The 26,358-nt window shown below is 45.3% G+C and overlaps 1 protein-coding gene and 2 long non-coding RNA genes across 3 annotated transcripts; all 3 read left to right on the top strand.

The window, feature by feature from the left end:
- Positions 1-1,292: 1,292 nt before the first annotated feature.
- Positions 1,293-6,724, top strand: LOC308473310. The gene is made up of 3 exons (XR_013984028.1): positions 1,293-1,929; positions 3,347-3,472; positions 6,186-6,724. It is a non-coding gene; the product is annotated as an uncharacterized lncRNA (long non-coding RNA).
- A 3,759-nt stretch (positions 6,725-10,483) lies between these two features.
- LOC308474694 lies at positions 10,484-13,960 on the top strand. The gene is made up of 2 exons (XR_013984853.1): positions 10,484-10,726; positions 13,504-13,960. It is a non-coding gene; the product is annotated as an uncharacterized lncRNA (long non-coding RNA).
- A 5,043-nt stretch (positions 13,961-19,003) lies between these two features.
- On the top strand, positions 19,004-22,403 carry LOC308473161 (beta-defensin 1-like). Its single transcript, XM_080998439.1, has 3 exons — positions 19,004-19,134; positions 20,791-20,881; positions 22,114-22,403. Exons 1-3 carry the CDS (start codon positions 19,015-19,017, stop codon positions 22,257-22,259), a joined length of 357 nt encoding a protein of 118 aa, XP_080854565.1. The 5' UTR covers positions 19,004-19,014; the 3' UTR covers positions 22,260-22,403.
- Positions 22,404-26,358: the final 3,955 nt, after the last annotated feature.

Here is a 26,358-nt window from a genome sequence, read left to right on the forward strand (position 1 = left end):
AGAAGCAGCCCACAAGCCACTGCAGAACCAAGCCGCCTGCTTGGCAAGTCCTGTCACACTGCGCTAAACCAGCATAGTGTGGTGCAGGGACTCGCTTCCGCAGTGCCGGAAATCGTGTCTGCACGCGGCCCACAGAGGGATCTCTGCAGGACTGATCCAGCCCAGGCAAGGTGAACCTTGCCGACCCCTGCCTTAGACGAGGTAAAGGGACCCCTGACCATTAGGTCCAGTCGTGGCCGACTTTGGGGATGCAGCGCTCATCTCACTTTATTGGCCGAGGGAGCCGGTGTACAGCTTCCGGGTCATGTGGCCAGCATGACTATGCTGATTCTGGCGAACCAGAGCAGTGCACGGAAATGCCGTTTACCTTCCCACCGGAGCGGTACCTATTTATTCACTTGCACTTGACATGCTTTCAAACTACTAGGTTGGCAGGAGCAGGGACCGAGCAACGGGAGCTCACCCCATCATGGGGATTTGAACTGCCAACCTTCTGATCGGCAAGTCCACCCTAAAAGCATCATGCACAGAAGGAGGTGGTCTACAACAAAAAATTGAGAGTGGCTTCTCTCCTGTCTGTCAAGGTACCTGATAATGTTTTGCTGCAGGGGTCAGCAAACTTACTGCGCCTCGGGCCAGTGTCTCCAGTACTGATCGCGCTGCGGGTCAGAGGGTGGGGGAGCGCATGCCCATACGCATGCGCACACACTATTTCCGGTGCACTTCCGGGTTGGAGGAGCACCGGAAATAGCTTGTGTGCATGTGCACGGGCCTACTCCGAACCGAATGTGCACCGGAAATAACGCATGCGCACAAGCTATTTCTGGTGCTCCTCCAACCCGGAAGTGAGCAGCTGCGCAGGGCAGCACCGGTGAGAGCAGGTGGAGGCAGGGGTTGCCATGGGCCGGATAAACGAGTCCCTCGGGCCTTATCCAGCCTGCGGACCTCAGTTTGGGGCCCCCTGTTTTACTGGTTGCAAGCCCTGGGCAGGCTGGCCAGGGTTGTGCAATCAGCTGGCCAGGGTTCTTTTGAGATGGTAAATACTTTATTTCTTTTGAATCCAGGTCCACAAGCATATCCCATTCATACAAAATATGCCTTTAAAACAGGATCTGAATAATTTGTAAGTGGAAAAAACTACTAGGGAAGGTTTCTCCAAGATATTTCCTTCTGCAGAGGAAATATTTAGAGTAATTAGGAGAGCCAAGATGGCTTTTGGGATTGTTCTGTGTGCTAAAATAATGTGGGATTTTTCTAAAGGAATATTTCCTAAAATTTGAAGGGTGAAGGATTGGTTTTCTGTGGCCTGTGTGTTTGCTATGTGTGGGCACCCTAAACTGTTATAATACGAATGAATCTAGTAGACCAAGAAAATGCAAGAGAGGGTAGCTGCACCAGTTATTTGGAATGACCACAGACAAAAGATCTCTCAACACCTCTTGCCATAATGACGCATGGAGGTTTAAAAGGACGCATTTCCCATCACCATGATGAGCAAAAGTTTACTGAGCTTTCAGAATTCCCGTCCTCAGGGAGGCTTGTCTCTGCTTCCTTATCAACTGAGTCACCCAAGAAACTCCACCCCATCCTGAAGCCCTGATGACATTGTAGGAAGATTAGTTCTTCTCCGGCTTCACACGTGACCTTTGTCTATTGTCATGTTTATATGACTTTTTCTGTTCAGCAGTGCTGTTCCCGTAGGCAGGTAAAATCTCCAGCTGTAATCAAATCCCTTAAGCCACCAGGAAACAGCTAAAGTGGTTTCCATCTCTTTAAAAAGGCCCAAGATACATTATTTTTCACAGAGACACAACACATTTTGGCTCTGAATGCATCTGGGACTTGCTCCGCTGCTAAATCAACTGGCTACAAGGATCATGCTGTCTCTTTTCCCGGTTGCGTTCTTGCTTCTCTGCACCTTAACCCCAGGTAGGTGGTATTTCTTACTATTGTTATTATTTTATGTTGTTAAACTGCCATGCTGTCCTTCATACGAGGTTCAAACGCTGGCTTACAATCAAAGGTCCAATGCAGGGAATCAAGAACGTGGAAAGCATTGAAGGTTTTTAAGCAGAGGTTGAGCTAAGATTCCTGCATTGCAGGGGGTTGGACTAGATCAGGCTTCCTCAAACTCGACCCTCCTGATGTTTTGAAACTACACTTCCCATCATCCCTGACCACTGGTCCTGCTAGCTAGGGATCATGGGAGTTGTAGGCTAAAAACATCTGGAGAGCCAAGTTTGTGGAAGCCTGGTCTAGATGAATATTGGCATCCCTTCCAACTCCACAACTCTATGATTCTATCTAAGTGAGCACTGCCAGTTGACAGTGGCTCCAGATCAGGGTCCGATTTAGGTTTGATGAGGCCCTAAGCTACTGAATGGGGCCCTTTATATGTCCAGCTGTCCTTTGTCAACAACAAATTGTTGCTGTTTTCTGTGTTGAATATATGCTGTGTGGTAATTTATGGATCTAATAGGTATCTAAAGCCATTTGCACATAACAAAATATGTATTTTATCAAAGTAATTGTTGAACTGAAATATAATTAAGAAGAAGTATATTAATAGTGAAATACAATTAAGAAAAAATATATTAATAGTTAATATACTTTTAGTTAATATATATGATTTTTCATTCATAACAATTTTAATAATGCAAACACCTTGGCATTTGGCAATAACAAAAGTTCCTTTAGAAACACATTTTACAAAGGCTCATAATCTAGTCTCTAGAAACTTGCTATAACATGAAATAAGAATAGGTGTAAATATAATGATGCAAACTACTAATAATTATAAATAGCAGAATGTAGGCACCCTATATAAAGAAATGAGGAAACCAGTGATATTTTAGGGAGCAGGCTAGCAGCTGGGGCCCATGACTTACATCATAGGAGCCTACACAAAAACAAAACACTGTTGCTGTCTGTTGGTTTTATTTTATTTGTTTTTTATCTTATATTTTGGAAATGTACATCCAGTTGTTGTTTCTCCTTTAAACTTTTTTGGGGGCCCCAAGAGAGGGGGTCCTAAGCTATAAGTTTGTTTAGCTTATACGTAAATCCAGCACTGGTCCAGATGTTGCCAGGCTCCATCAACCCTAGCTAGCATGACCAGTGTTCAGAGATTATTGGGGATGCAATCCAGCATATTCTGGAGAGCCATGGGTCTCCCTCCTTTGACCTAGTGTGCCTTAAGGGCCATTGACCTGATCCAGTAGGCTCTTCTTCTGCTCTTCGTTATGAACACGCTGCTTCAAATGGCTGCTTTGCCTCTCATGCAGCCCATCCCTTCTGCATGCCAGTGCGTGAACTGACCCCTTTTGCGTATCTCTCCCTGCCTTAGGGCACAGCCATGCAAGAGACACCCTGAAGTGCCACGAAGACAAAGGGACCTGCCACCCCACTCTCTGCCCTGCACAGAAGATCGAGAAGGGGAGCTGCTACAATGGCATTCAGCTCTGTTGTGTTGGTGAGTTGGTACATAGAATCACAGAACTGTAGAGTAGCAAGGGACCCCGAGGGTCATCTAGTCCAACCCCCCCTGCAATGCAGGAATCTTTTTTGCCTAAGTGGGGCTCAAACCCATGACCGTGAGATTAAGAGGTCTCATGCTCTACTGACTGAGCTCCTGCTTTGTATTGCAGCTTCCTCTATGTTCTTGCATGTCTTTCTCCTTAATTTATAATAAATAATAATAATAATAATAATACAATTTTATTTATATCCCGCCCTCCCCAGCCAAAGCCGGGCTCAGAGCAGCTAACAACAATAAAAGTAACACAGCATTCTAAAATCAATTCAAAATCAAATTAATGGCAACCAAAAAATCAATTCAAAATCAAATTAATGGCAACCAAAAAATCAATTCAAAATCAAATTAATGGCAACCATTGGGCTAGAGTTCTGTGAGCATTACCAAAGGAGGGAGTCAGGCTGTGCCTTGGCCAAAGGCCTGGTGGAACAGCTTTGTCTTGCAGGCCCTGTGTAAAGATGTCAAGTCCCGCAGGGCCCTAGTCTCCTGTGACAGACCGTTCCACCAGATCGGGGCCACAGCCGAAAAAGCCCTGGCTCTGGTTGAGGCCAGCCTAACCTACCTCCAATATGTTTTTGTTTGAAAACCTTAAGGTCCTCCGTGGGACATACCAGGAGAGGCGGTCCCGTAGATACGAGGGTACTAGGTCGTATAGGGCTTTAAAGGTTAAAACCAGCACCTTAAACCTGATCCTGTACTCCACCGGGAGCCAGTGCAGCTGGTATAGCACTGGGTGAATGTGATCCCGCAACGAGGATCCTGTAAGGAGTCCCGCTGCAGCATTCTGCACCAGCTGGATATATATGTTTTTAAAATATAAAAAACTGAATTATATATATAAAAAAGAAAACAGCAGGAATACATAAAGCAGCAGAAAAACTAAAACAGCCTAAAGTCAGAACACAAGTGGGGTGGTGATGGGGGAACTGCTGCCAAGCTGGGGGCAGAAATTGAAAAAAAAAAAAAAGTCAAAGGCCATTCCTAGGAACCCAGGACCATGAGAAGCTATCTTCTGCACAGTCAGACTATAGGTCCTTCCAGCTCAGTATTGTCTAACTGGTTGGCGGTATCTTTTCAAGGTTTCAGGCAGGAGGCATTTCCAGCTCTATCAGGGTGTGCTGGTCCCAAGGGTTAACCGTGCAGCAAGGTCCGAGTCCAGTCCGAGGCTGAGGGTGTGGTATGGAGGCTGTCCATCAAAGCTGAAGCAGGGTCCAACGCAGGGAGTCAGGTGAGGTCAGGAACTCTGGCAGAAGAGCAGGACAGGGTACAGGAGGGAACAGGCTACCAACAATGTTGCTCCCGCAACCTGGGACTGGGGCTGGCTGGCTTTTATCTGCCCCGAGGCATAGGGCGGCCCCAGTCCACAGGTGACTCGCCTCTCCTGGCCTGGAGGTGAGCACTCCTCCTGCGGGAACTTAGTTCCCTCCGCCTCTCTGCCCTCTGCAGCTCAGGAGAGGCTGGAGGGTTACCAGACCCAGAGGCAACCTCAGCTTCCCCTGGCGGGACTGAGAGTGGAGCACCTGCAGGCAATGGGTCCTCCATCACCTCAGGAGCCAGAGCAGACTCAGCTGGTGCCTGCACCTGAGGATCCAGCACAGGTGAGGACCCTTCAGGCTCATGCCCCAGCCCCGGCTCAGCTGGTTCTGGAGGCGGGGACTCCTGTGCAGGCTGGGATTCCTCAGGTTCAGCCTCCGAGTCTGAATCCCAGGCCATCACACAGGGATTGAACCTGGGACATTCTGCAAGCAGTGCAGGTGTTCTACCACTGAGCTACAGGCCTTCCCCTAAACACATCTATTGGGAAGGAACATAGGAAGCTGGCATATAATGAGGCTGGATCTACACTGACCTGCTAAATGTTTTAAAAAATAATGTTCTATAGTGCTTAATAGCAGTTTTCCATTGCCGGCGGCTTGCTGCTCTGCAGCGCCCTCTGGTGTCATATTTAATAACGCATTTTTAACGTTCTAAAGAACAAGTGTAGATCCGCCCTGAGCCAGGTGGCCTGTTCAGTACCATCAATACTGACTATTGGCAGTCCTCCAAGATCGTAGGGAAGGAGTCTCTCTCAGCCCTTCCTGCAGATGCTGTGGATTGAACCCAGAACCTTCTATGTGCAAAATACAGGCAGCAATTTGGGGGCTTGCCTGAACAAAAGAGCCCCCATCTTAAAAAATACCAGTTATCATAGAATCATAGAGTAAAACAGGGGCTAGTCAGAAGGGAGGTAGCAGGGGGTGCTGCCGGTGTAAATAACTATCAGACTTTGAAAAAGCTGGTATCACTGGATGAAGCCCATCAATTTGGTTGAATTAATTAACTAGTTTTAATTGCGTTTGGGGAAAATGTGTAATTTGTTATTACTGTTTTGAGTGTTATTTATCTTCCTTAGTTGGTCGTTGAAGCCACTGTGGTGGTGGTGGTGGTTTTTGTTGTTGTTGTTAAATTTCTAATCCAGTAATGCTTTTTATAAGGTAGGGAGTACTAGGGTTGAGCTTCTGGACAGTGGCTCAAAAAAGTTAGGGAACCACTAGATTACACTATTGAAACTGGAAAAGCATAGCATTAATTTTCATCTCTGCCTAGAAGGGATATTAGGTGCTTGCAAGGCCTTCTGGTCCTCTAATCCTCTCCCTCTCTATTTGTCTAGATTGTCCTTCTCACTTCCTCTCTTATGAAGGCAACGGGAGATTCTCTACACCCAGATTTGGCCTGCGTGCCTCCATCAAACTCCTCCTTAGCCTCTGAAGTGGGAGAAGTTTGGAAATGTTGTGAGGAGAAGATGCCAAGTTCTGCAGGGCAGGGAACACCCATCTTCAAGAGTAGAAGTCAATGTTGTCCTGACACACCACCAGGATGCGGCCTGGGCATACAGTGGAGAACTGGTTTGTTCTAGGAAGAAGCATCTTCAAGAAAAACCCACAGGCTTTTTTATATGTGGGGTGTGGTCGATTTTAAAAGATATAAAGACTCCTGCAGGATCAGACCAAAGGCCTAGCTATCGTGAGCCAGGATAGTGCAGCAATTAATGTGCTGGGCTAAGGATCTGACAGACCAGGGTTCAAAACCCCATTTCGCATTGAAACTCACTGCCAGTCCCAGTCTCCCAGCCTAGCCTACCTCACAAGGTTGTTGTGAGGATTCAAATGAAGAGGGGAGAGAAAAGGCCAACTTGAGCTCTTTGGAGGAAAGGTGGGATATGAATGCAATAAATAAATGCATAAGAAATACCGTATTTTTCGCTATATAAGACACACCAGACCATAAGACACACCTAGTTTTTGGAGGAGGAAAACAAGAAAAAAATATTCTGAATCTCAGAAGCCAGAACAACAAGAGGGATCGCTGCGCAGCGAAAGCAGCGATCCCTCTTGCTGTTCTGGCTTCTGGGATAGCTGCGCAGCCTGCATTCGCTCCATAAGACGCACACACATTTCCCCTTACTTTTTAGGAGAGAAAAAGTGAGTCTTATAGAGCAAAAAATACGGTACATAAGAAACACCACAGACAGAATAATTGCCACACACAGGAAGAACAAGGTTATCGTTTGAGTGCCTCACTTGTAGCTTTCTAAATCATTTAATGTGTCAACAGGAATAGAAGTTATTAAAGTAGCAGTTGTTGTATAGTGGGATTATTATTATGACCGGAATGTAATTGAAATTAATAAGAGTTTGGAACGCAGAAATAAAGAAAACCATCAGCCATCAATTCTAGCACACGGGGGAGGCCACTTTATCTAAATAATATAATTCGGTATTTGAACGATTGGAATTAGTAATTGTATTATAAATTGGTATTGTTATAATGAGGCTGTTATTGGATTGTAACTGAAAACTTTGGTTTGGACTCAGTCTGAACCCTATGTTTCCCTCCCCTTACAGTTTGACTTTTAAAATGAGGCTGCATTTTAAATTGCATTTTAACCTGTATTTTAAATTGGGTTGTTTTTTTTTTTTTTTTTTCTTATTATGTTTTTACTGAAATTTTATTGATGTTAGCCGCCCTGAGCCTGGCTCTGGCCGGGGAGGGTGGGGTATAAATAAAATTTTTTATTATTATTATTACTAATTATTATTATTATTATTATTATTATTATTATTAAAAATAAATTGTCTAGCATCCTTTTCCCTCACAAGCAGATGCCTCTGGAGAAGCCCAGAGACAGGGCGGTAAGGCAATAGCTGCCCCTGGATTGCTCAGTCGGTTAGAGCGTGGTGCTGATAATGCCAAGGTTCTGAGTTCGATCCCCGTCTGAAACAGCTGCCATATTCCTGCATTTCAGGGGGTTGGACTAGATGACCCTTAGGGTCCCTTCCAATTCTATGATTCCTCACTGTTGCTGCCTAGCAAACGGCACTGAACTTACATTCATAAAGACATAAGACTTGGCTGGATCGCGCCAATGGCCAGTCTAGTCCAGCATCCTGTTCTTACAGTGGCTGTGCGAAATCCGCAAGGAGCATCCAAGCACAAGAGCCCTCTCCCCTCCAGCAATTTGTGTTAGAAACATTGATGCCTCCCACCGTGGAAGCAGAGCTCAACCATAATAGCTGGTAGCCCTCTAAAGGTAAAGGGACCCCTGACCATTAGGTCCAGTCGTGGCCTGCTCTGGGGTTGCGGCGCTCATTGGCCGAGGAAGCCGGCGTACAGCTTCCGGGTCATGTGGCCAGCATGACTAAGCTGCTTCTGGCAAATCAGAGCAGTGCATGGAAATACCATTTTCCTTCCCGCCGGAGTGGTACCTATTTATCTACTTGTACTTTGACGTGCTTTCGAATTGCTAGGTTGGCAGGAGCAGGGACCGAGCAACAGGAGCTCACCCCGTCGCGGGGATCCGAACCGCCGACCTTCTGATCGGCAAGTCCTAGGCTCTGCGGTTTAACCCACAGCGCCACCCACGTCCCTTAGTAGCCCTCTAGTCCTCTTTAAAAGCCATCCATCACTGCCTGCTGTGGCAGGGAGTTCCATAGTTTAACGATGCACAGCATGAAGAAGCAAAGTGCTTTGAGTGGTGCATACGCGGGACTGGGAAATTATATTCTCTGTGTGAGAAGCACCACTGGTGGTCAGATTATTATTATTATTATTATTCAATTAAATTTGCATAACGCTCTTCATCCATAGATCTCAGGGTTGTTCACAACATAAAATTGTAATAGATGGAGTGGAATAGACGGAACTGTATGTTTGTATGTCTTAAGGCAATGTTCCGTCAAAAGAGAAATGCTTATCTCAGGAATGCTGGGGAAAAGTAAAATAGAAAGAAAAGAGCAAGATTGGTATAAAATTATGATCTTAGCTGGTATGCTAGTTATTGCATCAGGATGGAAAGAAAAGGATAAATGGACAACGGAAAAATGGAATGACTGTGTTTTTGAATATATACAATCTGATATATTTGAACAGGTAATCGCAGAAGATACATGGGAAAACAAATGTCAAAAGATTTTGAATAAATGGACAAGTTATAGGAATTGGATAGCATGGGGGGAAGCCAACCCAAGCATTCAAATTAGAATGAATAATCTGTGCACATGGTTAAAGATTTGAAGAGAGAACAATTTGGGGGGGGGAGGGGTTAAAGGGGAGGGACGAAGGGGGGGAAATTAGGATAAATGAGTAGGGGCAAAAGTATATACTGTTATGCATAACGAATAGGAGGAGGATTTCGATGTTATTGTTAGATTTTCGACTGAATGATTTTTCTGTAAGTTATTCAACGTCCATGGATGAAAGTATGATTATTTAAAATTAATTAATTAAGGCAATGCTCCCCGGCATGGCACCCATGGGTGCAACGACACCCAGGGAACTCTCTCCCATGGCCCCTGTGTGGCTCTCTACTCCCCCCCCCCCATACCACTGCTGATGGCAGTGGAGGTGGTTGAAATCTTTGGGGTATCTTCTCAAGATGTCCCGATTTTTTTTAAAAAAATGAAATGAACATTATATTAATAATAATAATAATAATTTATTTGTGTCCCCCCCCCCCCCGTCTGGCTGAGTCTCCCCAGCCACTCTGAGCGGCTCCCAATCAAGTGTTAAAAACAATACAGCATTAAATATTAAAAACTTCCCTAAACAGGGCTGCCTTCAGATGTCTTTTAAAGTATAAGATAGCTACTTATTTCCTTCACATCTGAAGGGAGGGTGCTCCACAGGCTGGGCACCACTACCGAGAAGGCCCTCTGCCTGGTTCCCTGTAACCTCACTTCTCACAATGAGGGAACCGCCAGAAGGCCCTCAGCGCTGGATCTCACTGTCCGGGCTGAACGATGGGGGTGGAGACGCTCCTTCAGGTATACTGGGCCAAGGCTGTTTGGGGTTTTAAAGGTCAGCACAACACTTTGAATTGTGCTCGGAAAAGTACCGGGAGCCAATGTAGGTCTTTCAAGATGTGCTATGTGGTTTTGGCGGCCGCCCCCAGTCACCAGTCTAGCTGCCACATTCTGGATTAGTTGTAGTTTCTGGGTTACCTTCAAAGGTAGCCCCACGTAGAGTGCATTGCAGTAGTCCAAGTGGGAGATAACTAGAGCATGCACCACTCTGGCGAGACAGTCCGCGGGCAGGTAGGGTCTCAGCCTGCGTACCAGATGGAGCTGGTAGACAGCTGCCCTGGACACAGAATTAACCTGCGCCTCCATGGACAGCTGTGAGTCCAAAATGACTCCCAGGCTGCGCACCTGGTCCTTCAGGGGCACAGTTACCCCATTCAGGACCAGGGAGTCCTCCACACCTGCCCGCCTCCTTTCCCCCCAAAATAGTACTTCTGTCTTGTCAGGATTCAACCTCAATCTGTTACATTTATTCGAATCGACGAGTACCTGGAGATGGCTTGTGTGGTCAACAAGTGGCCGATTCAAAGTGAACCATCCTCTGAGAAGAAAACAATGGAACATTCCAGATCTCTCACACGACCTGCTTCAGCCAATAGGGACACAGGACTTTAATTCTTGGGTTCGCTGGCGTGTTGGCTCCTTTCCACCGGGAGAACAATGGACTTTGTAGGTTATGTATGCTGATTATTATTTCACCCACTGCTACTCCGGTCTTGTTGGCCAAGCAGTTGACCTCATCTATGTTTACACATTTGTTCCAGTTCCTCGGAGATCACAGGTGACCCTCCAGCCATGAGGTTCCGTAATCTGTTGATCGTTGCCATTTTGGGTGCCTTTCTAGTCTCTTTAGGTAAGAGGAACAAACTGAGTCGCTTATCACATGGGATCCCTTCTGAGACTTGATGGACATGTTTGGTGGGTTCCATGCCCTTCTCTCTGGAAAAAATAATGGGGAGGGGGATTCCCGGCAGCTCACCCAAAGGGAGACATCCGTGCAACTCTCATGCTCCACATAATGCTTCCATGTGGCCTGTTTCTTGAGCATTCGTCCTGCCTGCTTGTGAGGAGGCCAGGCGACACCAGCTATTTCATGAGCATTCATCCTTATTTACTTGCAAGGAGGTTAGAAGGGTCTGCCTCAAAAACCAGTATTATCCCCACACTGGTACCTTGGTTCTCAAACTTAACCCGTTCCGGAAGTCCGTTCCAAAAGTAATGCAAAACAGATTAATCCGTTCCATACTTTTAAAAACAACTCCTAAAACAGCAATTTAACATGGAATTTTACTATCTAAGGAGACCATTGATCCATAAAACAAAAGCAATAAACAATTTGCTGTGGTCACTGAACTGGGTTCCACACAGTCAAAAAAAGCCACAAAAACAAGAACGCAAACTAAATAGCAAAAACAGATAGACCTCACCGCAACACTCAAAATGGAGCATGTTCGGCTTCCAAAAAAAGTTCGCAAACCGGAACACTTACTTCCAGGTTTGCAGTGTTTGGGTTCCAAGGCGTTTGAGAACCAAGGTACCACCCAGCACATTTTCACTTCACTTTCCTTATCACAAAAAGCCTGAGCTTTCAGGAGAGTGGGTTTCCCAGTCATCTATAACTGCGCAACCTGAATTTGCCGCTGTGCGACTGAAGCCCACACCAAAATAGTGACAATGTGAGAACACCCAGGGACACTCAACTTAATTCATTCCGGAGGTCTGTTCTTAACCTGAAACTGTTCTTAACCTGAGGTACCACTTTAGCTAATGGGGCCTCCCGCTGCCACCGCACGATTTCTGTTCTCATCCTGAAGCAAAGTTCTTAACCCAAGGTACTACTTCCGGATTAGCGGAGTCTGTAACCTGAAGCGTTTGTAACCCGAGGTACCACTGTATAATTATTTTTTACTAAATAAATTTATGAGTTGCTTTTTTGCCATGGCAGCTCAAAGCAACTCACAAAATGACTTACAGAACAACAAAACATTCATGCATTAAAACCGGGGGAGGGGCACAGTAGTAATACATCCCACCCATTCTATAAGGCTACGGAGAGTTAAAAGCCAAAGGCATGGTTAAAAAAGGAAGTTTTTTGCCTGGTTCTGAAGATACAGTCGTACCTCTGCTTACGTATCCCTCTGGATAAGTACAGTGGTGCCTCACAAGACGAAATTAATCCGTTCCGCGAGTCTCTTCGTCTTGCGGTTTTTTCGTCTTGCAAACCACGGCTATTAGCGGCTTAGTGGCTATTAGCGGCTTAGCGGCTTAGTGGCTATTAACGGCTTAGCGGCTTTAAGAAAAAGGAAACAAACTCGCAAGAACTCGCAAGACGTTTCGTCTTGCGAAGCAAGCCCATAGGGAAATTCGTCTTGCGGAACGACTCAAAAAACGCAAAACCCTTTCGTCTAGCGAGTTTTTCGTCTTGCGAGGCATTCGTCTTGCGGGGCACCACTGTAGTGCTTCAGGTTGTGAATGCAGCAAATCAGGAAGTGTACGCTTCCAGGTTTCGCCATGCGCGCATGCGCAGAAGCGCTCTATCGCCCCGTTTGTGTGCCCTGCATGTGTGCACAGAAGGGCGCCTCCAGTTATCAAGTTTTTGGGATGCGGCTGGGCATCTGGAACGGATCCCATTCATAACCGGAGGTACCACTGTATATAACAATGGCACCAGGTGAGCCTTCCTGGGGAGAGCATTTCACCAGCAGGGAGCCAAGGAAGAAAAGGCCTGTCCTCATGTTGCTAAATTCTGGGCCTCACATGGAGGGGGCACAAGAAGAAGGGCCTCAGATGATGATTGCGGGGTTCAGGTCGATTCATATGGGAAGAGATGGTTCTTCAAGTATTGTGGTCCTGAGCAACATAAGGATTTATAGGCTGAAACCAGGACTTTTTTTTATTTAAAATGCATCTCTGGGTTATTTGTGTGGCCTGTCTGGTGTTTTGACATGAGTAGAATGTGTGCTTTTATTTAAAATGCATCTCTGGGTTATTTGTGGGGCATAGGAATTCATTTCCCCCATATATAAAAAAGGAACATGCCTAAAGATATATAATGAAGGCGCCAGGCGAACTTCCCTAGGGAGAGCATACCACAAACGGGGAGCAACTACAGAGAAGGCCCCGTTCTCGTGTTGCCACCCTCCGGACCTCTCAAGGAGAAGGCCCACGAAGGAGGGTCTCAGATGATGATCTCAGGGTCTGGGTAGGTTCACATGGGAAGAGGCGGTCCTTGAGGTATTGCGGTCCTGAGCCATTTAAGGCTCACTAGTCGGACCCATAGCCAGATCCAAGGTGGGCAGCAACAGGAATACTACCATGCAGATATCCAGTGAATGTTTAATAAATGGGTCCCCCAATGCAAGTTTTGGTTAAAGGTGTGTTCTGGGTCTGAAAGGTTGAAGATACCCAGTCTGCAATGGCCAACCATCATTTCAGATGGGGGTCTTTCTGAACCCTTACCTGGGACCTTTGACATGAAAAGCAGGTGTTCTGCCACTAAAGTACAGACCCTCCCCCCCCCCCAACCTAATTGTAAATGTATCCCACTCCCCAGATCATTGTCACCCCACCCTTCCCCTTCTCTTATAATGGAGCGCGAGTGATCATGAATCATCATTTTCCTTTGCTAAGGAGCCGGTTTGAACTTATTCGCCAGGCGCTGCCGGCGGAGAGCAGGAAAATGCCGAGGCAATCGGTGCTTCTACAATGAAATCGAGATCAGCACATGCTACCACACAAAAATAAAATGCTGCCGGGAGAAGGATTGAGAGGCGCCGGCACCGAGACTGTTACGGATGACCTGAGAACCTGGGCGAGAGTGTCCCAAGAGAACCGACGTCTCTAAGTCTGCATGCTGTTTTTAGGAAAGCGGTTTCTCCCAGCTCAACAATTCCACTGTGAAACGGAGAGGAAATCAGGACCGCTGTGCGCATTTGCGCATCCTCTGACATTGTCTTTCTTTCCTCTTCTTCCTTTCAAAGCACTCGCAGCCTTTCCAACCCCTGCTGTCAAACTGTAGCACCAATCCCTCATTGCAAAAACAAATCACAGATTTATACAATAAACAAATGATTCTTTTTTATAATAATTTTAAAAAATGAGACCTGTGTTGTTATAGGTGGCCAAGAATTCTGTGCAAGCCCCTGGGTAGGCTGCTACGCTCACCTGGGTAGGCTGACTCAGAACATTGTTCTGGACTCCCCACTTCTCTGAGGACGAAGACATTTCAGAGTCAGCAAGACTTAGCCCAGTTTGTTTTGCTTTGGAGGGAAATTTGAGCGCTTTTCTTGCAATCCTTGGGTTTTACAGCATGATTGCATCTTATGCGGGGGTTCAGCTCTGAGAATTCCACATATGCACAAAAGTCACATATACCCAAATCGTTGGAGCCACACCCATGGTCAGTGGGGGAGAGAGAGAGAGAGAAAGAGAGAGAGAGAGTCCCTAGTACAGTGGAGCCTAAGTTTTTGAGCGTCTTGGAATCCAAACGATTTGGAACCCAAATGCCAAAAACCCAGAAGTAATTGCTTACATATTCGAATGCACCTCAGAAGTCGAACAGCTTCCGGGCATAGTTGTCAACTTTTCCCTTTTCTTGCGAGGAATCCTATTTGGAATAAGGAATTTCCCTTTAAAAAGGGAAACGTTGACAGCTATGCTTCTGGGGCACATTTCTCTGTTGTTTTCAATGGATTTTGCCAACCGCCCGTTGATCCTCAGTTTTTGAACGTTTCAGAAGTCGAATGGTCTTCCGGAACGGATTACGTTCGAAAACCAAGGCTCCACGGTATCATAGCTGTCAACTTTCAGATTTGAAAATAAGGGATCAGCAGCCTTGAAAATAAGGGTTCAGCATCCTCACCTGTCCCGGGGACAGTCTACAGGATATCTAACAATCCAGGATAGCAGTGGGAAGCAGCAGGAAACGGTGCTGGAATAAGGGGATTTCCCGCAAAAAAAAGGGAAAGTAGACAGCTATGCACTGTATCCCTAAAGCCAGAGTGCTGAGCAGACCTTGTTCCCCAAGCAAGGAGATCTTAAAATCTCTTTAGGCACTAGATAACTGAAGTGGATGAGGTGCAAAAAGAGATTTTTAAGCTCTCTTCCTTGCTTGGGCATTAAGGTACACCCAACTCACCAGCTCTGGGAGGCTAGCGATGCTTATGCAAGATCTCACAGTCAGTAGGAAGAAGCTTTTGATGCCTCAAAGGCTCTGTGCATTGAATTCTAAAGCTCAACTGAAGAAAGCACTTCTTCAAGCAGTGCATAGGGGTCTTTGTTTTGGGGTTTGGGGGTTTTTCACTGTCTGGACAGCAACATTTTTGCACTTTTTTTTTGAACTTCGTTAAGTAATCAGAACGTTTCACAACGAAAGAAAGAGTCAGGTGGCAACTTGCTATTTTAGTTCCATAGTGCATGGTCGGATATGACATCAGAACATGAAGAAATTCCGTCTAAGGCCAGACTAGAAAATAAGTTCATTGTTCTCACCGGAGCAGAGAGGGCTAGTAATACAGTGGAACCTCGGGTTAAGAACTTTATTCATTCCGGAGGTCCATTCTTTTTCTCCCCCCCCCAAAAAAAAACCCACCATTTTATTCGTACAGAGTAAAATACATCAGATAGTGAGCATTCCATTTTCAGCCCATAATCCAGAGCCATTAACAGGTTGGTTTTCACCAGACATTCTGGCCCGAAGTCACAGAATTAGGAATTCTAAATACGGTCATCTGTCTCCTGAGAAATCTCTATGTGGGACAAGAAGCTACAGTTAGAACTGGATATGGAACAACTGATTGGTTCAAAATTGGGAAAAGAGTACGGCAAGGCTGTATATTGTCTCCCTGCTTATTTAACTTATATGCAGAATTCATCATGCGAAAGGCTGGGCTGGATGAATCCCAAGCCGGAATTAAGATCGCCGGAAGAAATATCAACAACCTCAGATATGCAGATGATACAACCTTGATGGCAGAAAGTGAAGAGGAATTAAAGAACCTTTTAATGAGGGTGAAAGAGGAGAGCGCAAAATATGGTCTGAAGCTCAACATCAACAAAACGAAGATCATGGCCACTGGGCCAATCACCTCCTGGCAAATAGAAGGGGAAGAAATGGAGGCAGTGAGAGATTTTACTTTCTTGGGCTCCATGATCACTGCAGATGGTGACAGCAGTCACGAAATTAAAAGATGCCTGCTCCTTGGGAGAAAGGCGATGGCAAACATGGACCAGAGCACACCAGGCACTCCTGTCTTCCACTGCCTCCCGCAGTTTGGTCAAACTCATGCTGGTAGCTTTGAGAACACTATCCAACCATCTCGTCCTGTCGTCCCCTTCTTCTTGTGCCCTCCATCTTTCCCAACATCAGGGTCTTTTCCAGGGAGTCTTCTCTTCTCATGAGGTGGCCAAAATATTGGAGCCTCAGTCTTTCCAGTGAGCACTCAGGGCTGGTTTCCTTCAGAATGGAGAGGTTTGATCTTCTTGCAGTCCATGGGACTCTCAAGAGTCTCCTCCAGCACCATAATTCAAAAGCATCAATTCTTCGGCGATCAGCCTTCTTTATGGTCCAGCTCTCACTTCCATACATCACTACTGGGAAAACCATAGCTTGAACTACACAGACCTTTGTTGGCAAGGTGATGTCTCTGCTTTTTAAGATGCCAAAAAATGAAAACAAAACCCACAAACACAGAGACACAAAATGCCAGCAAAAGAACAAAACAGGTAATATCAATAAACAAACCTTTAAAAAGCAAATAACATTGTCTTACTGCACTGACACATGGATAGGGAAGCTTGTGGTGGTGTGAAATGATATCATATGTTTGGGAGGCAGTGATACCCCAGCCACAGATATCATGCTTGATATTGGACTGAGTAAATATCACGTGAAGGCACCTACGTTCTTCTAGAGCAGGCATGGCCAAACTTGGCCCTCCAGCTGTTTTGGGACTACCATTCCCATCATCTCTGACCACTGGTCTTGTTAGCTAGGGATGATGAGGGTTGTAGTCCAGAAACAGTTGGTGGGCCAAGTTTGGCCATGCCTGTCCTAGAGCAAGTACAGTACTTTTGATATTACATTAGACTACCGAATCCAGCTGCCATAGGTGCTTTAAAAATAAGGCACATGTGCTGATATTTTCACATTCAGGTGCATGAGTCATGTTGCCCAATTTTAATTTACTGAGCTGTACACCTGTTAGAGGGACGCGGGTGGCGCTGTGGGTTAAACCACAGAGCCTAGGGCTTGCCGATCAGAAGGTCAGTGGTTCGAATCCCTGCAACAGGGTGAGCTCCCGTTGCTCGGTCCCTGCTCCTGTCAACCTAGCAGTTCAAAAGCACATCAAAAGTGCAACTAGATAAATAGGTACCGCTCCAACGGGAAGGTAAACAGCATTTCTGTGCGCTGCTCTGGTTCGCCAGAAGCGGCTTAGTCATGTTGGCCACATGACCCGGAAGCTGTATGCCGGCTCCCTCGGCCAATAAAGTGAGATAAGCGCCACAACCCCAGAGTCATCCACGACTGGACCTAATGGTCAGGGATCCCTTTACCTTTACCTTTACACCTGTTGGAAGTGTGCATTGGCTCTGTTTGAAATCCAAACTGGGATGCTTCACAGCGTTTTTATATATGCCTGAGTTGGGTGGCAATGTTAACAAGGCACCCTAAATCAGAGGAACACTCACACTCTCTCCCAAAGCCTTGTGTTGCTCTCTTGACTCAGTCACAGATGCACACAAAATGCTGCAGACTCCTTTGTGTTGTTAAAAGAAAAGCCAAGCTGACACATTTTATTTTATTTTTCCTTTCTTTTTTAAATAATATTTATTAAAATTTCAAAAGAAGAAAAATCACATTAATAAGAAAATTAACAATAAAAAGGAAAAATACAAAATACAAAAAAGAAAAAACAGTTAAAAACAATTCCATCTTTTCATCACTTCTTTTACGATTACTTGTTTCCCGGACCTCCTCATACCTCCCTCTTTTGTATTCTAATTCAATTTGTTAATCCAGCAATTCCTTTCCCTCCTTTTTAATCCTAATCTTTAATCTTGATATATTATAACATTAAATTTTTACATATTAAAAACAAGCTGACACATTTTAATGGTCGGGTTTAGCTTTTAAACAGAAGGAATTTTTTTATCAGTTTCTTCAGTCACGGTGCTTTGGGGAAGATAGAATACTGAGGAAAATTATTTGTTTTACAAGCTTGCCTACTGCTAATTTTGCAAGTTCTGCCTCTCCAGAGCTGGTTGCTTAGAAGAGTGGATCAGAAGAATCAGGGTACCTCCCACCCTTTAAAAAACATTTCAAGTCACAACAAGCAGAGCAACTACTTTAATTGTTTTAATTTTATGCTGGGGGTGGGCTTCTTGTTCTTTTTCAGTTTGCCTTTGTGCTGAGTTTTAGTTCTAGAGAACTTACAATGTTTAGAGCACAGTGTTGTCACTCTTCATTCCTTCCTTCTGTGGCAGTGAAAAGTTCATTTTAATTCTTGGTTTTGTAACATCCTTAACTTTCCCCCCACCCCAAGAGCAACCTTAAATAAGACTCCTGGCGCTATAACCTATTTGTCTTCAGTGTGAAGGTTTCTTTACCAGGAAATGTCATCCCAGCAATTTTCTGATTGATTTCCCATAAGAAATTCAGAGAGGTTAAGTGATTCCTGTTTTTCCATCCCAAATCTGTAAAAGACTGCCTTCCTTCTGAAATTTGGCAGGATTCATGTCCTCAGACCATGGCAGCAAATTTCATCCATTCTTACCAAATACAAATACAAAAAAAAGAGATGCCTGAAAATTCTACCCACTTCTGTCAAAAAGTCCCCCATATTAGTAAATGATGGGAAACAGAGCTTTGTTTTTAACAGACCCAAAACATGAGTTGAATCAGACAGACAACAGAGTAACTTGAAAGAAATTAGGCTGTTTCCCACAGTGACAGATACAAACGAAATTGATGGTTGGTGCACACCCCTAAAACTTGTTCCAGCCCTTAAAAACTAAAGACCAGTTGAAAAGTCAGGTCTCCTTTTCAGTCAATTGGAAAGGAGTCACATACATATGCAACCTGATTGGCTAATATCACTCTAGAATGAAGCAGTCTTGAAACAAGAGGCTGCTAGACAAACAATGGTCTTTCCTTTCCAGCCTATGGGGAAAGAGAATTTCATTCTCTTATGTCATACTAGGTGTTCCAAGCATGAGATGGTTAGAACCGCAGTGGGAGCAAAGCACCACAGGGCGTCGAGGGTAAGAACTGTCTGATGGCTGTTTCGTTGTCTGGTAGTTAATAGTATTTGCGATAGAACCTGTGTGTTGAAATGTAGAAATGATCTGTGTGGGTCTTCCCCCAACACTGGCCCATTCATCAACCATAAAAACTAGAGAGGACCAAAGCTTTGGGTTGTGTTGCCTGTTCTTGAGGGTGTGTTAAGTGGCATTAACAAATTACAGTTACTCTAGTCGTTGGCTTTCCATGATGATCCCTGAGCAAGAACCAGTAATTACCTTGTGGGTTTTGGAAAAAAAATGTACCCCAGGGTGTGTGTTTTCCCCTTTTATCTGTGGAGACAGACAAAATAACAACCAGACCAACACCACTGGCGGTCAGAGGCGGTTTTAGGGTAGCGCAAAGGGTTCAGCCGCACTGAGGGCCACAAGGGGTGCCACAACAATGGAAAATGGAGCACGAGAGATGGTGGGGATAAAATTTTAACATCACGCAGGGCACTGCTGGAATTTGACATCCCAGTGTCTGCCACCGCTGATGGTCCTTGGTAATCTTTCTGTAAAACTCTCGATGAATGACGAATGTATTGGATTTATTTGCTCTTCTTTTATACTGTTGTTTCCATGGTTGCTTCTGCTGTTATGAAAATTTCTTAGCCACCTGAGTGGCAGGCCTTGGGTTCTCACATTTCAGTGGTGCCCTGTGTAACACCAAAATTTGCCTCCCACTCGCCTCTCACCTTCCATTCTACATCATAATTGTGGCACCCCCAAGGCTCTGCGCCCAATGCAACCGAACTGGTCACATTCCTCTAAATCTGGCTATGCCCGGCCATTACCATAAGGTCCCATTGTGGGTCACAGCAATGCAAAAAACAAACAAACATGAAAATCAGTTAAACCAATTTACAATCGAAAGAATAAGGTGCATCCAGTTTATAGGTATAAAGCATGGCATAAATAATATCTAGCTACATTTGATGTGGCTTTGAATTCTCAGAAAGTTCGCAGCAATTTAGACTTGCATATTGGAGTAGCAAACCAAAATAGTCATAGAATAAGATATGCCTTTATAGAAACCTTCTGCTTTCATCAGCAATTTGAAGTGTATAAGACAGGGAGGAGAAGGAGCTGCTTTTAAACAATGAGGATGGATAAATGTCATCTGAAGGTGACATCTGCCTTCTGCAAGAGTGCTCTGAAACCCTGCTCAAAGTTATGCATTGCTTTCCAAACCAAAGCCACTAGATGCTTTTCGACAGAGCTAAACCTGTATCCTGTCATGGTGAACATATATATCTCTGTCCACCATTGATGGGAAACATTTGGATTGTTCATTAGAGACAGAGGTTGACTAGATGTGGGGAGAGAGGGAGAAAGGAAGGGAAGGGGGAAGAAAGGGCACAATCCACCACCAAAAAGGTTCCATTTCTTTCCATACATATATACTTAACTGTCTCCTCTTGCAATTTCTGGATTTATAAGAGGGTTCTTGATTTTGACTGGGAAAAGCAGGTGATGGAGAGAGGAAGATTCATCTGGCATTTATTTGACACTACCTAGTTATTTATTTACTGACCCCCTTCCCCTTTTGCATCGTTGCTATTGCTAGCGGTTCACTTTATGGCACAGAAAAGGTTTACCACTGTCCCTTCTCCTTTTATTTCACCTTCCTAGTTACCCTGCAGAGTGACCCAGCCTGACCCAGCCATGAGGAGTTTCCACCTCCTGGTTGCCCTAATCCTTGCAGTGCTCCTGGTGAGCCCAGGTAAGGTGCACAGAAATGGAAGTCACTAGCAAAACGCCTCTCTGGCTTATAGGTTTCCTAGGGTAGACTTGGAAACCACAATTTAATGCAACAGGCAACAGGTAATATGCGCTCTCAAATATTAAGCTTTGATTTCAAATTCCAAAACAGAATGGGTTGCATTGTTCATGAGGCTTAATAAATCTATGCAGCAGGGAGTGCTTCCTTAGATTGGCACTTCAGGGTTCATGATCCTGGCATGGACCTGGCAAATATTGGTGGAGAAATCTATCAAGCTTCTCTTTTACACTTGCTTGCTCAAACTGAAGAGTGACAGGTTAAGGACTAGCCATTCTCTGTAGTCCCTGCACCTCCTTCCTTTGATCAACTGCCCTCTTGGTACAGAAAATTAGGAAGAGGCACTTGATCCTTCCAGATTCTTGGATCTGAGCCTAGCAACAACACCTGTATTGCAAGAGAGTAAGTGGAGAGGAGATCTCTCTGCAAATCATTCTTGGGTAGAGTCATGGATGCACCTGATATATCTGACTGTGTGTTGTTGATTTTTCTGATTCGGTAAATGGCATATGGAGTTTTTATTACTTATCTGCTTATTTGATTTCTTACCCTTTGCCCTAAGGTCCCAGGGTGAGTTAAAGCAACAGTACATACACATAAAACCGTTCCGCCTGGAATGGTTTGGCGTATTTCGTCATCGTAACAAGAACAATACAAATTTGGCAAAAGCGGTGGGCCACATGAAAAGAGAAGCCATGACTGTGAAAGGATAAAACAATGCATGGTCATCCCAGGGTGAAAGAGAGGCAGTGTGGGCTAGCAGTTAGAGTGTCAGGCTAGGGAACCTGGGAAACCTGGGTTCAAATCTCTACTTGGCCACGAAACTCACAAGGCAATCTTGAGCCAGTCACAGAAGATGGTAGAAGACCTCTTTGAGGAGGGTCCCACACTTCTGAGCATAGCTGTCAACTTTTCCCTTTTCTGGTGAGGAACCCTATTTGGAATAAGGGAAATTTCCCTTTAAAGAAAGGGAAATGTTGACAGCTATTCTTCTGAGCAAAAAAAGCCCCATCTGTGGATTTTAACAGTTGAGAAGGTCAGTGGGTCTCACGTTGATAAAGCAATCTATCTCCAAACGCCAGATGTTGAGGGTGAATAACAGGGGAAGGCGTAGCCTGCCTGACCCAGCAAGGCTGACTTCAAGACATTATGTTCTCTGCTTCTTTCTTACGCAGGAAATGGGGAGCGTGAGCCCCGGTATGTGAGCCACTGCCTCCGGCGAGGAGGGATCTGTCGGTATGATGACTGCAGTGAGGGCGAGGAGCAGATTGGGACCTGCTACCACCACACCATGATCTGTTGCCGGGATGAAGTGGTTTAGTAGGGAGAGGCAAACTGGCAAACTGAAGAGATCCCCCCAAAGGAGAGAGTGTTCCTCTGCTCCCTTTTTCCAGTTATGAATTAACCTTGCCAAATGTTACACCCACACACCCTCCTAATAAAAATGTATTTTTTCTCTCTTGGATTTCTGTTTGCTACTCTCCAACAGTGGTTTGCGCTTCAATCCCCCTTGTTTCTAAAACGTTCAAGGACCAGCAGTGAGCTGGCTGCTTGAGAAGTAGGAAAAACAACAACCTTGGAATAAACCCTTCCACCACCCCATCCCCAAAATCATAAAACTTTGTGTTTTGGAGATGGCTGGTGAGTTTGTTGTTGTTGCTAGCTTGTTGGTTTGTTAACCGACAATATTGCACATGTTACGAGAAGAAAGAAGGCAAAGAATAAATATATTAAGCCATAAAGAGTCACAGCCTGGGAGGACAAAAGTACAAAAATTAAGCACAGCTCCAAAAGGATAATAAAGTATTAGTTCAATCAAAGATTCCCTTTACAAACAATCAAGATTTATATAACGATTCTCCACCTTAGAGTTCCAGCATCATTGAGAATAAAACTTCTATATAGTCTTTAATGAGCCAGACATTTGTATATACTGGTGGCGCTTGTATATAAGTGACCACATGCCTCAAAATCTGTATAATATTTTTTTAATGCCATATATTCAAAAAATGGTCACTCGAGCAATGCCCTTTAGATATTTTTGGTTTGTGAGGTACCTTTTCAAGAAAGGCAAGCTATTATTCATCACCTGCTCTTCCTCTACAGTTCCCAGCACAGGTTTCAGCATTGCAATGCAATAATAATAATAATAATAATAATAATAATAATAATTGTACCCCACCCATCTGGGCGGCTTCCAACAAAGATGAAAAATACATTAAAATGTCACACATTAAAAACTTTCCTGAAGAGTGCTGCCTTCACATGTCTTCTAAATGTCAGGTAGTTGTTTATCTCTTTGACATCTGATGGGAGGGTGTTCCACAGGGCGGGTGCCACCACCGAGAAGGCCCTCTGCCTGGTTCCCTGTAGCTTTGCTTCTCGCAATGAGGGAACCGCCAGAAGGCCCTCGGCACTGGACCTCAGCGTCCAGGCAGAACGATGGGGGTGGAGACGCTCCTTCAGGGATACTGGACCGAGGCCGTTTAGGGCTTTAAAGGTTGGCAATAGTTGGCATCCATCTGTCTCGGGAGACAATGGAGCATTGCGCCTTTGGGGGTGAAGTCAAACTGTTGGAAGGTTGTAGCACCTGCTGTGGTTGTAGAGACAAATATGGGAGAGACATGTTTTGTTGCAGCTGGGGCAGACGAAGGTGTACAGTTCTGCTTCTGCAGATGCACCATGGCGTTTTTTTCTCTCTGCGCTCCTCCCAGCAGTCTTTCCTCCTCTGGTCACTGCTGTGGATACAAAACCTGACTGTCTGTCTACAGGTACTGTGGTCTACTGCAAGTGATTCCCACAGGGCAGGGTTAATGATGCCAGCCTTCATTGTCATGCTTGCAGACATCTTTGTAACACAGAGTTGGTCTGCCAATGGGCCTGGTGCCTCAAGCCAGCTCCCTGTAGAGCACATGGTTCCTACATCCTACTCATGAGTAAATACATAGTTACATTTTTTTAAAAAATAGCTTAGATGTAAAAGGGCTTAAGAACAACCAGAAAAGGAGGAGAAAAGTGGTCAAATATGGTTTTGTTGCAAAAGTCACTTTGTTGCAAAAGTACGTTTCCGAGCACAATTCAAAGTGTTGGTGCTGACCTTTAAAGCCCTAAACGGCCTTGGCCCAGTAGACCTGAAGAAGTGTCTCCACCCCCATCGTTCAGCCTGGACACTGAGATCCAGCTCCGAGGGAAGTTAGGGAAGTTTTTAATGTCTGATACTGTATTGTTTTTAATATTCAGTTGGAAGCCGCCCAGAGTTGCTGGGGAAACCTAGCCACATGGGCGGGGTATAAATAATAAATTATTATTATTACTCAACATCTCCCATCTTTGCTGCTGCTCAGGGCAGAGTGAAACAAGACAAAGACCTGCCCAAACAGTTGGGAAATCACTGATGAATTTATGGACAACTCCAAACATCCTTTTTATTCCACATTCATGATGATTTGTGCTCACAATGCTATTGGGGCAGTCACAAGTGATTCCCGCTTTCAATACTCTGCCAAATAGCCTGCCAAAGTTTTCGAGCAGCCGCTCTGCTCGCAGAATCATAGAATCCTAATCAGTGCACACTCCAATAACTTCCTGCTGAAATCCTGATCTTTTTAATACCGCAAATGCTCCAGTTTAATTTCACCCCCCTTTTGTCATGCTGCAGCCGCTTTGGACATCAATAACCAGGCAGTATTGGGGAAGCACCACAGAAGAAATGAAAACAGGATAGATCCAGCAAAGGTGCACTGATTGCAGAGCCGGCTCAAGACATTTTGCTGCCTGAGGCAAAGGCAAGATGGCATACTCCCTCAAGGTGCATATGGAAGCCAACTGGATTGGTGGTTAAATCTTACTCTACTACATATCAAAGGATGGGACCTTCCATTCCACTAGCAGGCTAGTGTAGGCTGCCTGAGAAAACCGCCTCACTCTACCTCATCGTAGGGCCGGCCCTGACTGATCGTGCCAAGAGCATGTTGCAGAATACGCCTACAAGAAAACACCAGTTTGCGGTGACCCTCTCTTCCAACATAAAAATTATCCCGAGAAAAGACAGAAGCAGGCAGGCAACCTTAGGCCAGGTTTTTGGTTCTGCTGCTTTTGACACGCAGTTTGCCCCGTTTCCTGGATACAATCGAAACCTGATGTAAAGGGAGAAGAATTTCTCCTGGGCTCCAAGCCACAGGAACAAAGTGATCTCTGGCTATTGAAAGTGTCACCAAACACCTGGGCTTCCATCATTCAGGTGGCTGCTGTTTGAAGTCAAGCTTTTGCCAGCCCTTCTACAGAATTTGAGGAATTCCCCCTGGGTCAAAATGACCCAGAAGGAGGGAGGAGCAGAGAAACAAGAGATCTTTTTCATTGCTACTGCTTCTTCTCTCTCTCTCTCTCTCTCTCTCCCTCTCTCTCTCTCTCTCTCTCTCTTTCTCTCTCTCTGAGCTTCTGGTAAGCATTTCTTAGTGAACCCAGACACCTGTTACTTTGGATTTCTCCCATGTCAGACGGCTGAGTTGGCATCGCTATGCAGACATCTGTGTTCTTGCTGCTGCTGCTGCTACTTCATCATCTTATCTCCATCACTCTGGCTGCTCCAGGTGAGATCTTCCAAAATGTCCTGGAGAGGTGACATAAATCAGGCTGGGACCAATCCTCTGATGGGTGATTGATACATGCGTGATGCATGTGTGCATCTTCGGGTACCCTATCCCTCTGTGAGTGCATTCACACTTAAATTGGTGGGAGGTGATAAAGAGGTCCTGCCTTTTACATTGGATAGGAACATAGTCACTTGGGAAACCCTGTGCTCTCCTCTAGTGCATCAAACCCTGCTTTTTCTATTGCAGAGCTAAAGGTAGAGGGACCCCTGACCATTAGGTCCAGTCGTGACCAACTCTGGGGTTGCGGCGCTCATCTCGCTTTATTGGCCGAGGGAGCCGGCGTACAGCTTCCAGGTCATGTGGCCAGCATGACTAAGCCGCTTCTGGCGAACCAGAGCAGTGCACGGAAACGCAGTTTACCTTCCCGCCAGGGCAGTACCTATTTATCTACTTGCACTTTGATGTGCTTTCGAACTGCTAGGTTGGCAAGAGCAGGGAACGAGCAACGGGAGCTCGCCCCGTCGCAGGGAACCACTGACCTTCTGATTGGCAAGTCCTAGGCTCTGTGGTTTAACCCACAGCATCACCCGCATCCCCATTGCAGAGCTAGCATATGCCTTTTTCTGTTTCAGGCTATTGGTCCAGGACTGGCTCTCTGATTGGCGATTTAGTCTCCTAGATCAGTTGAAGAATGCAATTTCCATTGTGTGCCTGGACCTCACAAACGGTCTTAATGAATGGATTATCTTAAAGTTCTCCATGCATCTTGAAAACTAGGCTATTGTCTACATTAACCACCCACCCCACCCCACGCAAACCTTGAAGAAT

Source organism: Podarcis pityusensis (genome assembly GCF_964106645.2).
Source record: "Podarcis pityusensis genome assembly, chromosome: 3".
Classification (NCBI taxonomy): domain Eukaryota; kingdom Metazoa; phylum Chordata; class Lepidosauria; order Squamata; family Lacertidae; genus Podarcis; species Podarcis pityusensis.

Bases quoted from the DNA above. Each gene is read 5' to 3' on its own strand.
- LOC308473161 (XM_080998439.1), top strand. From the start codon at position 19,015: ATGGTCTTTCCTTTCCAGCCTATGGGGAAAGAGAATTTCATTCTCTTA. The intron at 19,135-20,790 runs GTAAGAACTGTC...TCACCTTCCTAG, and splicing joins AGCACCACAGGGCGTCGAGG to TTACCCTGCAGAGTGACCCA. The intron at 20,882-22,113 runs GTAAGGTGCACA...TTTCTTACGCAG, and splicing joins AGTGCTCCTGGTGAGCCCAG to GAAATGGGGAGCGTGAGCCC.